Source organism: Rhinolophus sinicus, linkage group LG14 (assembly GCF_036562045.2).
Source record: "Rhinolophus sinicus isolate RSC01 linkage group LG14, ASM3656204v1, whole genome shotgun sequence".
In the NCBI taxonomy this organism is placed as follows: Eukaryota; Metazoa; Chordata; class Mammalia; order Chiroptera; family Rhinolophidae; genus Rhinolophus; species Rhinolophus sinicus.
In genome coordinates this window covers 30919558-30932340 of record NC_133763.1, presented here as the reverse complement: position 1 = coordinate 30932340, position 12783 = coordinate 30919558, and the positions used below count along the sequence as shown (strand labels likewise).

Sequence of the window (12783 nt, the reverse complement as noted above, 5' to 3'; positions counted from 1 at the left end):
ATATGGACTGGTATTATGTCATAGGCTTTTATATTTGAGCACACAGTACAAGGCACAAAGTAGGTGTTCATTAAATACTTGGTGAATGGTAACTATCAGTCTTGTTAAAACAAGCAAATAATAAAAAAAGGACAAACAACAATAAACACAACCAAAAATACTCCTTTAAATGTTCTTTCCACCCTAATGCTTTTTTTCTTCTTAATAAAAGATTATAATGAAACTATACCCTTCTTGCAGAAAACATAAAGGATGTTATTGGCAGAAAGATAAAAATTACAGTGAAGAAGAAAGTAAAGTTGGAAGTTAAGGGAGACAAAGTTGAGAACAAGGTGCTGGTAAGTATTATAATTTTTTAAGAAAATGGTTAGAAATGAAAATGTTTTTCCCTTCCATTATTTTGATTGCTTAATTTTCATACAGCACTAGTTCTGTTTTATATTTTGCTCAACAGTTCTGATGATCATTTTGTCCTAGATTAATTAGAGTATTTATTCATTGACAGTTAAAAGTAGAATAATTTAAATTTTAGAAATTGAAGTTTTTATGTTTATATTTCTTAAAGTTGTAATAGTTGCCCAAGTTTAGGTCCTCTCCTAGAGCTTGTTTTCATATTAATCAAAGTTTGATGTTTAATTGACCTTATTTATTATCTTTGTTGTGGCTGATTTGTGATCTTATTTGTAAGGATTTAGGGAGGAATATAGAAAAATTCATCTCATGTCAGTTTAATTATTTGATTAATTTTTCTCAAATGTTATGTCCGAGTCCATCTTGTGGGTAATGAGCTGAGAATGTGAAGAAAACATTTGTCCTTTAACATTGTTTTTTTTTGGTGTTTCAGAGGGAAATGCCTGCTAGAGGCAGCATCTGCGGGTGCTAAGATTGGACCTGGGGTTCCATCCAGTTTGTGAGAGGAGTTGCTGCAGGGGCTGAAGGATTGAACCTTGCTGGGTACAGAATTTTAGGCAGTTGTCCATGACTGAGTTGTACTTTCAGAGAGGTGAAAAGCTTTTTGTGGTATTTTAGTGGTTTCTTGGTTGAGATTGTGACAAACCTAAATTTAAGCTTTGATGAATTCGTCTTGTTTTTATTTTTGTTGGAGAGAATACTCTGTTTATCTTCTTATCATTGGGAATTTTTAAACATAGGTAATAGTAGAGACTAGTATACTGAACCTTTTTATCTAGCTTCAACAACAATTCGGTGTTTCACCAATACTATTTTATCTATTTCTCCACAGGTTTGTTTTTATTTTTTTTTCCTGGAGTATTTTAAAACAAATCTCAAGTATATGTCATTGAAAGAGGATGTTTTTAATGTGTTTCTTCAGTTGAAGTTGGTACAGAATTTGAAGTATCTTTCTGATAACATATGTCTTGAAAATCTTTAAAAATATCTGCCTGCCTTCCCCAGTAGATGTAAGGATTATGCTGGTGATAGATGACTTCTGTTTTTCTGTGCTCTGTGTGTACAAGTCAGGATGGCAGAGAAATTGAAATGGGAAAGCTTGAGTGACTTTTGGGCTGCAACAAAATGTGTTCATATAGACTACACAATTAAGGTCATCCATAGTAGAAATGAGTGGTGCCATCATTCTGTTTTGTTTGCTTTAACAAAGAGTAAGTTTCCTTAAAGTACGTTTTACTTAGTGTTGTTCAATTATAGGATTCTGGTATTTTTTGGAGGTGGTCATGTAGAAGATGCAATCTTGTTTCTGTCATTTGTTCTTTTACATGAAATATTCACAAGGTGGACCCATTTTTATACAACTTAAATGCCAAGTACTGTTTGCCACAATAGCCTAACCCAGTACATGATATTATTTTGTATGGATGCTGTTCATCACACTAAAAATAAACTCATGTCATGAGTAAAATTTGCAAAGTTAAATTTCAAAGACAAATTTTAATGTCCAATATAATGAAATTAGGTTAGCACCATTTAAAAATAGTTATGATTAGTACTTAATGTCAAGAATTTTTTCTTTTTTTTCTGGTTCATCTTAGCATTCGTTGGAGTCGATTAAGGTTGTACCCAGATTATAAGTGTATTTGAATTTAAGCAATTATCTCCCCAAATCTGGAATCTGAGCAGTTTCTAGCAGCTTAGTGTAAACTTGTTTCGACTTTTCTTTACTTGCATGGGCAGGAATTATTAATAGAAATATTCAGGGTCTGACAAGCTTCAAGTTTCAGCAAGATGGTCTATGAATTAACCTTCTTTAAGTAGTTGATTTTGGAGTTTCTGAATTTTGAGAAATTCAATTACTTAAAACATTGGAGGATCTCTTTATAATTTGCATTTCTGACTTTCTTTTGGCTGTCAGTCCACTAAGTACCATATTTCCCCCAAAATAAGACTGGTTTATATTAATTTTTCTCCAAAAGATGCATTAGGGCTTATTTTCAGGGATGTCTTATTTTTTCATGTACAACAATCTATACTTATTCATGTACAACAATCTACATTTATTCATGTACAACAATCTACATTTATTCAAATACAGCCATGTCATCTTCTTCTGGAACATCATCATAACTCTCCAAACCCTGAATTCCAGCTTGAATTTCTTGCGACTCCATTTCCTGTAGAACCATTGGCCCCAATCTCTCATGTCCAGCAACAGAGCTCACCTTAAATGAGCACTTCTTGTCCATGTAGCCTGCTCGTAGTGCACTGGCAACACAGCTGTCAGTGATTTTATGCCATGAATTCTTCACCTAAATCACGACCTCTTGCAGGCCAGGCTTCACCAAGTTTCCACACTGATTTCTCTCAATTCTATTTTCAATGTAGTCATTGATTTCCACGTGCAGATGATCCTTGAATGGCTTGTTTATTGCAATATCAAGAGTCTGGAGAGAGGCAGTCATTCCTGTGGGAATCATTATTTGATCTATTCTTCTCTCTGCAAGGAAGTTCTTCATGTCTTTAGCGCGGTGAGTGCTGACTGAATCCCAGACTAGCAGACCTCTTTGGCCACCTCACAAAACAAGTGGCAGCACTAAATTGACCCACTTCCTTATAACTGCTTGTGTGCACCAGGCTTTTTTGGTTTCAAGAACGTAAATGCCTGAAACACGTTCAACCTTATCTTTCTTGCCCTTAGTGATGATTAGAGGTGGGGCTTTCTTTCCATCCAGACGAATTGCTAAAATACAGTAACACGTGCATTTTCGTAACCAGTGGAGGGAATGTAGATTGACGAGGCACCCCTCTGATCAATTGTCATTTGAGATCCTTGGCTCATAAACACTGCAGTTTCATCCATAGCAATCATGTTGGAGAGCTGGTATTTAGAAAAATCGATGCCATCAACAAAGGACTTGAATGCAAGTGCACGTTTAATAACTTCAGTATCTTCCAGCTTGAACAGTTCATATCGCTGAAGGAAGCCATCCAGCCAGTGTTGTGCTGCTTTGAATTCTTCTGGGGATATTTCTAACTGTGGTGCCATTGCAAGGGAAAATGCTTGAATATCAGCCCTGCGCACAACCAAAGCCTTTGCTCTCCTGTCAGCAATCCATTCACAGGTGATGTCTTCCAGCTCAGGAAATAATGGTTGCCGACCTGATCCACACTTGCGCTTCTTAGCATTTCCCTCGTCCACCTGTTGACTGAGGTTATCATATTCTGCTCGCCATTTTTGGACCATTTGGAGATCCAGCTTCTCTTTGCAGAAAGCCATAAGATTCTTGCCCCGGGAGTCCTCCACGATTCCTTTCTTGTACTCAAGGGAATAGCTCTTTCTTTTTGCACTCATTTTGTCTGGGGGTCAAAATATTATTCCCTTTAAATCTACCATTAAATCAAGTGTTAATTGAAGACTTACGAGACGGGAGTGGCAACAAAAATGATGACAGTTAAGAATGATGGTTCACACAAAAGCGATGAAAAATTGTAGGCACCAAAATTCAGAAAATGTTTCTTTATTTCACACGAATGCATTAAGTACATCCGTTACAACACACGACGTATTGAATTATGAAGATTCATATTAGACACAATCACGTCCGTTCGTTATCAAGTGTGCACATTAATCGTGCATTGTGTCTGTACTCTGATTGGTCATTCGGCAATAAGTCTCTAGTTCATCTGTTTACATAGGCATTTACCTCTCATCCAAAGGCTCCTGCTTGGGTATTTACAAATACTCAATTATAATTTATATTATCATTTATTTTAAGTATTAATGTCAATAATATTATTTAATTATATATTAATATTATTATTTTATAATTCAATACGTCCATCGTGTGTTGCAACAGACGTACTAAATGCATCCGTCTGGCTGATGATCTTAACTGGGGCTTATTTTTGGGATAGGGCTTATATTATGAGCATCCTGAAAAAACATGCTAGGGCTTATTAAATCAGGAATGTGTTAAATGTTATTTGGTTCTCTCTTTTTATACTTTGAGATTTTATATGATTTCTAGCTTATCTTTTGTAGAAGGTTTATCTTCACCTTACTTCTTCTCATGGCCATAATAGCTAGTATTAATTGAGTATTGACCAAGTGCTAGGCTTTGAATACTTAATTATGCATTTCCTTATTTGATCCCACAGGAATCCTGTGAGGTAGGCATGATTGATATCTCCATTTGAGGAAATTGAAATTCAGAGAGGTTAAAGGAACTCATTTCAGATTATCCAATTAATGGTAGAGCCGTTTGAACCCAGGTTTGCCTCACTCAGTGCTTATCTGCTTCACCATTATGCTCCAAATAAAAAGAAAGCATCCTTTGGTGGACTGTTCAGTGGTTGCAAACTTTCAAGCAATGATTGGGGAGATGTGGATCTTAGAAGGATCAGTACTCCGTGTGTTTATTTGATTTGGTTTGATTGATTTATGTATTAACTTGGTCCATACTTATTGAATGCCTACTGTGTGCCAGACAAATGGTACGTACGAGATGCACATAGATTCTACCTTCATGGGACTCAGAGCTCACAGTCTACTGGGAGGTAAACATGTCAGCAGGCAGTGCTTTGAGGTGTGCTCTGAGCAGGGTGATTGGGGTTGTGACAGCACAAAGGGGCCCTAACTCAGGCCTGAGAGTCAGGGAAGACTTCCAGAAGAAAGGAGATAAGAAGCTGATACTCGATGGATGAGTCAGAGTTAGCCAAGGGATAGAGACACGTTCTGGACAAACAGAACAGAATATGCCTGGAAGCCAGAGGGAGCTTAGCATGTTAGGGAAACATACCATTACGGCTGGAGCAAGGTGTGCGCAGTGGAGAACGCCAGGCATAGAGCTGATTCCTTCCCTTGCAGTTGCCATATCAGATGAAAGTTGGGACTGGTTAGACAGGTTTGTCTCTTCCCACCTGTTTTTAATAGCATTCACATGAACTGTATCCTCTCTTCTCTAAGGAGGCAGTAGAGGTCAGTGGTTAAGAACTTGGACTTTGGTGCCACACCTGGTTCACACTGTGGCCCAGCCACTTTATGGCAATGTTAAGCCTTAATTCCTTTTGCTAATGAAACAGACGTTTTAACAGTGTCTATTTGTAAGTGGTTGCTTTTAAGATTAACTGGGATATATTTACATGCAGCTTAGCACAGTGCCTAGCACGTGATAAACACCCAACAGATAAAGCGAAGGGGACCGAGGGGCCCTGTGTTGTTTTTTCAGTGGCATGGAAAATGCCCAATCCTTTTGATGCGTAGGTATCCACTGCCTTCATTGAGAGTTTGAGCTCGGTTCACCATGAGGCCAAGAAGGTTTATTAGTAGTTTGTGGCACCTATTTAGCAGGATGGGGTGCACCTGACTAGATCTAGAATCCCTAAGGTATGTTTCGGTCAAATGAAATCAGAAATGCTTGGGGTCTCGGAGGAAGAGTGTTCTAGGGTCAAATAAGTTTGTTAGCCAGGGTGTTAAAGATAAACCGGCTTCTTTCTACATGGCTTTTCAGAGCCTTTAATACACCTGTATGCATTGTACATTTCTAAGAATGAGGTAAAGGGTGCTGTCTTTCCCAAACTTGTATGTCCAGAGACCCTAATGACCATAGGTTGGGAAATTGGGTTGGAACAGGCCCAGGCTGGTATCTCTTGGGTCAGTTTCAAGGGAAGCTGGACCAGGCTGGAACAGGCAACCCGTCATTAGGAGTGCTCTCCTAGGAATGGACCTTTAGCTCTGTAGTTTTTATCTAAGTGGTGGGCAGCATTGGAGGCCACACACTGGCCACATGTCATCTGTTGCTGTCATACCTTTCTCTAGTGTCTTTAGGGGATGTCATTAGGAAGTGCTTCTGTGCTTCCTAGACTCTTATTCCATTCTCCCATTTGCTAATTGAATCTTCACTCAATTTTTGCAGTACCTGGCACTTTTAAAAATGTATTTTAATTTATGTATTCTTTTTAAATTAAACTTTTCATTTTTAGATAATTGTAGATGTATGGGCATAATTTGTAAGAAATACTACAGAAATATCCTTTTACCCTTTATCCTGTTTCCCCTATCTTCCAAAATTATTGTTCAGTGTCGCAGCCAGAATGCTGAGACTGATCCTGTTTGCATCACCACGGGGGTCCCTCATATTGCCTTTCACAGCCACATGCACCTGGCACTTCTCTCACCCCTGGTAGCTACTAGTCTGTTCTCCATTTCTATAATTTTGTTTCTTCAAGAATATGATATTAGCGTAATCACACAATGTATGCCACATTCCACGTATGGATGTGCCACAGTCTGTGTTCCCACTCACCCATGGTAGACCTGCAGTCTGTTTCCACTTTTAGGCTATTGGGAATAAAACGGATATAAGCGTTTGGTTACAGACTTTTGTGTGAACGTAAGTCTTCTTGTCTCCTTGATCAACGCCACAGAGTGCCATTGTAGGTTTTCATTGGGATTGCTTGTTTAGTTTCCTAAGAAGCTGTCAACTATTTTCCAGAATGGCCGTACACTGTGTAGTCCTGCCAGCAATGTATGAGGGATCCAGTCTGTCCAAATCCTTGGCAACATTTGGTATTGCTTGGACTTTCTGTAAGGACTAATGGTTGAAAGAAGAACATTGTTAGGAGGAAGCGAGATCCCTGCTGACCTCCCACCATGCTTGTGCCATTGCTTGTCGGGGCAGGAATATGACCTCCTCTCTCCCAGGATGGTGGCTCTGGAGTAGGTGGAAGGTCTGTTCCAGGCCTCAGCTTTGTTTATTCTGTTTTATTTTGGAATTTGGGTTATGTCATCTGCCAACCCTGTGTTCTTCCAGACCCCTCATAAAATGGGCCAGAAGCAGGACCTCCTTTCTTGTTAGACTGAGCAGGTAGGGGAAAAGGCACACAAATTTAACTGTTTCAGTTTGTTTACCTGGCTCTGGCTCTGGGCATATATTTCCAGGAGGCAGTTCTGGCCAACTTGAACTTGTTACCTGAGCTGCATTTTTCGTTTGTTTTCTTTTGAAAAGTTAACCTTTTTTTTGGAAAAGTTAATCTCTTTAACGTATTTTCTTTTGTCTGACTATTTATCACTTTTAAGCATCTTAATTATGCTTGATTGGAATAACTAAACTTTGAAAATGTTGAAAAATAAAAGAATTTTTTTTTTTGGTAACATATCCTTAAAATATTTTGGTGGCAGTGCTGTCTTTTGTTAACTCAAAATATAAACTCTACTACTACCTGTTTGTTTAAAAAAATACACAACAAAGGGACTTTGACCTAAGTTTTGTAAGCATTTGACACACTTAATCATGGCTTACTTTAAATCTCAGATATTCTCTGATATGGAAAGCATTGTTCTTTTATACCAGGCCATGTTCATTTCACATGACCAGTCTGTTTAATCTTTTCATAATTCCCCAATCTCTGCTAACTAAATTGACTCAGCAGCACAGCCTGTGGTGTTACTTTCTCAGACAAATATCCACTCTGGAATCTGTTTTGTAGCTACTTTTTGGTGATATCAGCTTGACCAATGGTTTTCATACACATTTTTTTGTTTTTAAACTGATAGTACTCTTTTAAAACATAATTTTCCATGGAACTCATAAAGTGGTGATATTTTAAGAGTATGTTTTGCAAGCTTATAGTTAAAGCCCAAAGGGTATAAACCCGAGCAGTGATTTCAGTGAAGCTGTTCTGATGAACATGAATTAGAAACAGAAGGGAGATTGGATGTTGTTTTGGCTGCACAGGATAGAGCCACTACCCACTCACCAGTTAAGCGATACAAATATCACTGTTTTAAAAACAGGTTTGCAATCTAAGGATGCTTTCTATGTGGAGGTGGCTGTAGAAACTTTATTCTGAGTTCTGTACAAAAGTGGGTTATTATGACAACACAGCTCCCCTAATTGTTGATCTCCATTATGTTAAATTTGCTGTTAACAGATCAAATCATATGTTCGTGTTTTATTCCAGTAGTTAAAATTGATGTAAGAATGAAATTTATGTCAGATGTCTGTAGATTGCTGTGGCTTCTGAGTAACACTGTTGGAAAATCATTGTTCTGTCCTCTGGACTTCCTTCCTTCTGTGAGAGGTCTTGTACCAGTTGTGGGGTAATTTGAACAGTTCTCTTTGTGGTACTACTAGGAGTCTCAGCTTTTAAGGATCACTTACAATTCAGTGCATAGGTAATTTTCAAAGCACCTGGGTGAAGTTACACGACTTAGAAAATTGAGCTTAGAAAATAGCAACAACTCTGAAACAATCTTGCAGGAGTGGGTATCAGAGAGCACCCGCTGTTGCCAAGGGTCCTGGCAGAAGTTCTGGGAAATTCAAAATAAATTCATATTTGAGTGCTTCAGAATTTACCCCAACTCAAAACCTGGAGTCAGCTCCCGCTGATGTTGGGTAGGGGTTGGAGGCAGTCTCTGGCTCTGGGCACATATTTCCAGGAGGCAGTTCTGGCCAACTTGAACTTGTTACCTGAGCTGCATTTACATTCTACTCTCTCTTTAACTGCCCCAGTTTTTTCTGTAGTTAAGATAGGAGGGTCAAATGATCTTGGGCAAGAAGCTGTTGAACATATACCAGCCCTGGTGTAACTTTTCATTGTTCTTGAAAAGATACTGTTTTCCAGCCTCTGGGATTTAGCGGCTCTGGGGAGGAGGGGAGGACAGGGAGTATTGTGAAAGGGGCATTGAGGACCTCGAGGAGCCAAGGTATCTAACCACAATATGGAATGAACAGGGAGGACTCTTTTTTTTTGTAGTTATAAAACAGTTACAGAGAAAAGGTTACTGTAGCACCTTTATGTTTCATTTCATTGGAAACACTCTTAATAGTTATTGTTAAAGTAGATTGACAAATGCAAAATTAAGGAGAGAAGATTTTTTTCTCTCCTAATCTTCCTCCCCTTTATAAAATGCTTGTTTTTTAATAGAATACAACAATTTGGAGATCATATATATATATATATATATATATATATGGCATATTGTTGTCTAAATCTCTGTTATGTTTCTCTCTTTCTCTCTCTCCCCCCCTTCCCCCCCTCCCATTTACCCCAAAATCTGAGAAAAGGGTAAAGTAAAGGAGGGAAAGGAATGATGCTTGGGGTTGAGGTGTGTGTGTCTTAATAAAACACTTTCACCCACTGTGTCCTTTTACTCATCTTTGTCTTTGGGAAGAGAGTTTTTCTTTACTTTTTTTTAATTTGGGGAAGGGGAACAGAACTTTATTGGGGAACAGTGTGTACTTCCAGGACTTTTTCCAAGTCAAGTTGTTGTTCTTTCAATCTTAGTTGTGGAGGGTGCAGCTCAGCTCCAGGTCCAGTTGCCGTTGTTAGTTGCAGGGGTGCAGACCACCATCCCTTGCGGGAGTTGAACCGGCAACCTTGTGGTTGAGAGCCTGCGCTCCAAACAACTGAGCCATCTGGCGCTGGCTCATGTGGGAATCGAACCGGCAGCCTTCGGCGTTAGGAGCATGGAGCTCCAACCGCCTTAGCCACTGGGCCGGCCCAAGAGAGTTTTTCTTTTTGAAAACATCGTCTCTTGACCTTTGGCCCACATGTGTGTTGGTCTCTCTAGATGTGGGTAGGTGCACAGCAGGTCCTCTTAGAGGTTGAAACAGGGATGTACAAATAACCTAAACTGTACTTAGAGTATTTCCAGCCTGTGACAAAGGTTAGAGATGAATGTGTTTAGCCCCTGCTAGGGAGACATCTGTGTATTTCTGCTGTTTCCTAGGCTCAGGGGTCTCAGAACATTGATGGACATTGACTAGGATTGGTAGGCATGTCCTCCAGATGGGACCTGGTTTGGACAAACTGACTTAAGCTGAGTCTGGGGAAATTGTGCAGATCTTGCCCTTCTTGCTTGTTGCCCAGAGAATTTGGCCTGGGACTTTTGGTGGCCATCTAACCATGCATTCTAGCCCATGGGAAGTTTCTTCTATAACATCCCTGGTAGCTGTGTATCCACTTTTTGCTTCACTATTTTCATGGTGGGAAAAGCAAAAGTCTCAGAAAGCCCTTTCTTAGTTTGGGCTGGAATTGGCTTCTCAGTAACTTTTTTGCATTCATTCCAGTGTGGCGTTTACTGAAGATCACAGAAGAGTTTTGCTCCCTCCTCCCCATGAGTGCGATTCAAGTATTTGAAGCTAGTTTACATGATCATTTAGTTCTCAGGACAATTATGCTCACTTCCTGCTCTCTTTGGACACTGCGTCCAGACTTTTCACCTTGGTTTGGTCATCCTACTTTGTCATTTAGCCTTTAAAACTGTAAGTGTTTTGTGATCACAGATGTTTGGCAAACCCTGTTAAACTGAATTAAGCAGACTTTCTCAGAGTATTTAATGGGCTCCTTTGGGTATTGCCTCTTGAAGGGGGGATGTGGTGTGTGGTATCACAGAATCTTTCCTCCAGACTGTGTAGAAAACCAATTGAACAGGTGAAGAGTGCTATGTTGCCTGAGCATTGGAAAAGCTTGCTCTTTCTTTTTCTTTCTCCCTTCCTTCCTTCCTTCCTTCCTTCCTTCCTTCCTTCCTTCCTTCCTTTCTTTCTTCTTTCATATGGAATACTTCATGAATTTTTGTGCCATCGTTGTGCAGAGGCCATGCTAGTCTTTTCTGTATCTTTCCATTTTTAGTATATGTGCTGTTGAAGAAAGCACTTGAAAGTTTTCTTCTTGTTTGTTTTTTTAAAATTTGAAAGTATCTATGCTATTTGCATTATTAAAAAATTATAAAATGTAAGAAAGCAAAATGTAGTCCTATTAATTCAGATGTATTTGGAAAAAATATGTTTTCCATATTTTTCTATGCTAACATACATAAAATATATGATATATTTTAAAATGGAATCATAAATAGTATTTTGTATTCTACTTTTAAAATTTAATTTTTGAGGTCAAAGACTTCTGTTGTGATAATATATATAGCTATGTTTTGAATTTCTGCGTGGTACTCCATTAATCCATTATAGATTATGTATCATAATTTATCTGACACTTACCGTGATATATTCAGGTTGCTTCCAATATTTTGCCTTATAAATGTGCACATCCTCATATTTATTTCTCTTGGATAAATTCCTGGAAGTGGAATTGTTGCCTGACAGGGTTTCTAAAGGATGCATTTCTCACCTGATTGTTGTTCAGGAAGTCTCAATAGAGAATAATTCCCCTACCTCATCAATTTTATTGTCTTCTTAAAAAAACCTACTTAGCAGAATGGCTTGTTCTCTTTGTTAAAGTCCTTGCATTTCTTAGGCCAGTTCTCCTTGGACCCTGTCTCCCTAGGCAAACTTTTTTCTTGCAACTTAGGGCCCTTCACAGGTCTTCCTGTGTGGATGTACCGTCTTCTACAGACTGTTTGCATGCATGGAAAGGTCCTGTGACTCTTGTGTTTACTGGTGACTACAAGTGGAATTCCAGAGTTACTGCTCTTTATTGCCTTCTGACTGGCTCCTGCTGCTGGATCAGCCATAGCCTTTTCCTTCGCTGGACCCTCGCTACATGATTTTGGTCTTTGATCTTTGCTTTTATCGTAGGACTTGATAACCTTGGGTCCTTGAATGCACTGATGAATGGTTGCTGAGCAGATTTGCAAATGATAAGGCACATGACACTTTCATTAGGCAAACTTTCATTATTAGCTTACGGGTTAAGAAGACCCCTAAGCTAATAAGCATGTGCAGCTAGTTCTGTGTCTTAGAAGATATTTTAGTATCAAAGGAAAGGAGACGTTACTTTTCTTCCAAGACTGTTCTGAAAGCAGCTTACTTCACCTATGTAGCTGCCACGAAATCTTTTCAGTTGCATGGTCCTTCCCCCCTCCGCTGTAGTGGCTCCTTCTTTCTGTTCCCACTTCACTTCCCCATTTCCTCACCCTTGCCCTGTCTTCCCCAACCAGTGAGGGGTATGTCCAGGTAATGAGGACTTGCCAGCTCTCCTAGGAGCAACCCCTGATGGAATCCTTCTTCCTGGAGGAGTACTCAGCCTGCCTTCTCCTTTCAGGCTGCTGTGTGTACCATGCTGCTCGTGGTTGTCTTCCCTTCCAAGACTGGCCGGTAGGAGGATGTTCCCCAGGAACCCCCATGCTGGTCAGCAAACAAGCTCATAGGACCCCTTCCATTTCCACATTCCTTGTCACTCTGTGGAATAGACAAGGAAAAATGAGAGAAACCAGATGTCTGGAAGTTCCTGAGATTTCTGAAGCCTTGCAAGGCTCTTTAAAGACAGTCTCTCTGCTGTTTGATTCCAGACTCCCCAGCCCTACCAGGCCCAGTGACACTCTTGTGTTGACTCTAATCTGAATTTTAGCAAATGGAAATCTGGGCTGGTTGGTAAGGTGTTATTGGTCGGCATTTTCGGTTTTCTGAA

The 12783-nt window shown here is 39.4% G+C and overlaps 1 protein-coding gene and 1 non-coding gene across 14 annotated transcripts in view; one reads left to right on the top strand and one right to left on the bottom strand.

Annotated features, from left to right (window-relative positions):
- Nucleotides 1-12783, top strand: part of CARMIL1 (capping protein regulator and myosin 1 linker 1) — a 351277-nt gene that overhangs the window by 3464 nt on the left and 335030 nt on the right. For all 13 annotated transcript variants that reach the window (XM_074319291.1, XM_074319290.1, XM_074319289.1 and 10 more), the window contains exon 2: nucleotides 241-338. In XM_074319291.1, the coding sequence (XP_074175392.1) occupies nucleotides 241-338 (98 nt within the window). The remainder of the gene's footprint in view (nucleotides 1-240; nucleotides 339-12783) is intronic.
- Nucleotides 10967-11073, bottom strand: LOC141568710 (U6 spliceosomal RNA). Its single transcript, XR_012491934.1, has one exon. It is a non-coding gene; the product is annotated as a U6 spliceosomal RNA (small nuclear RNA).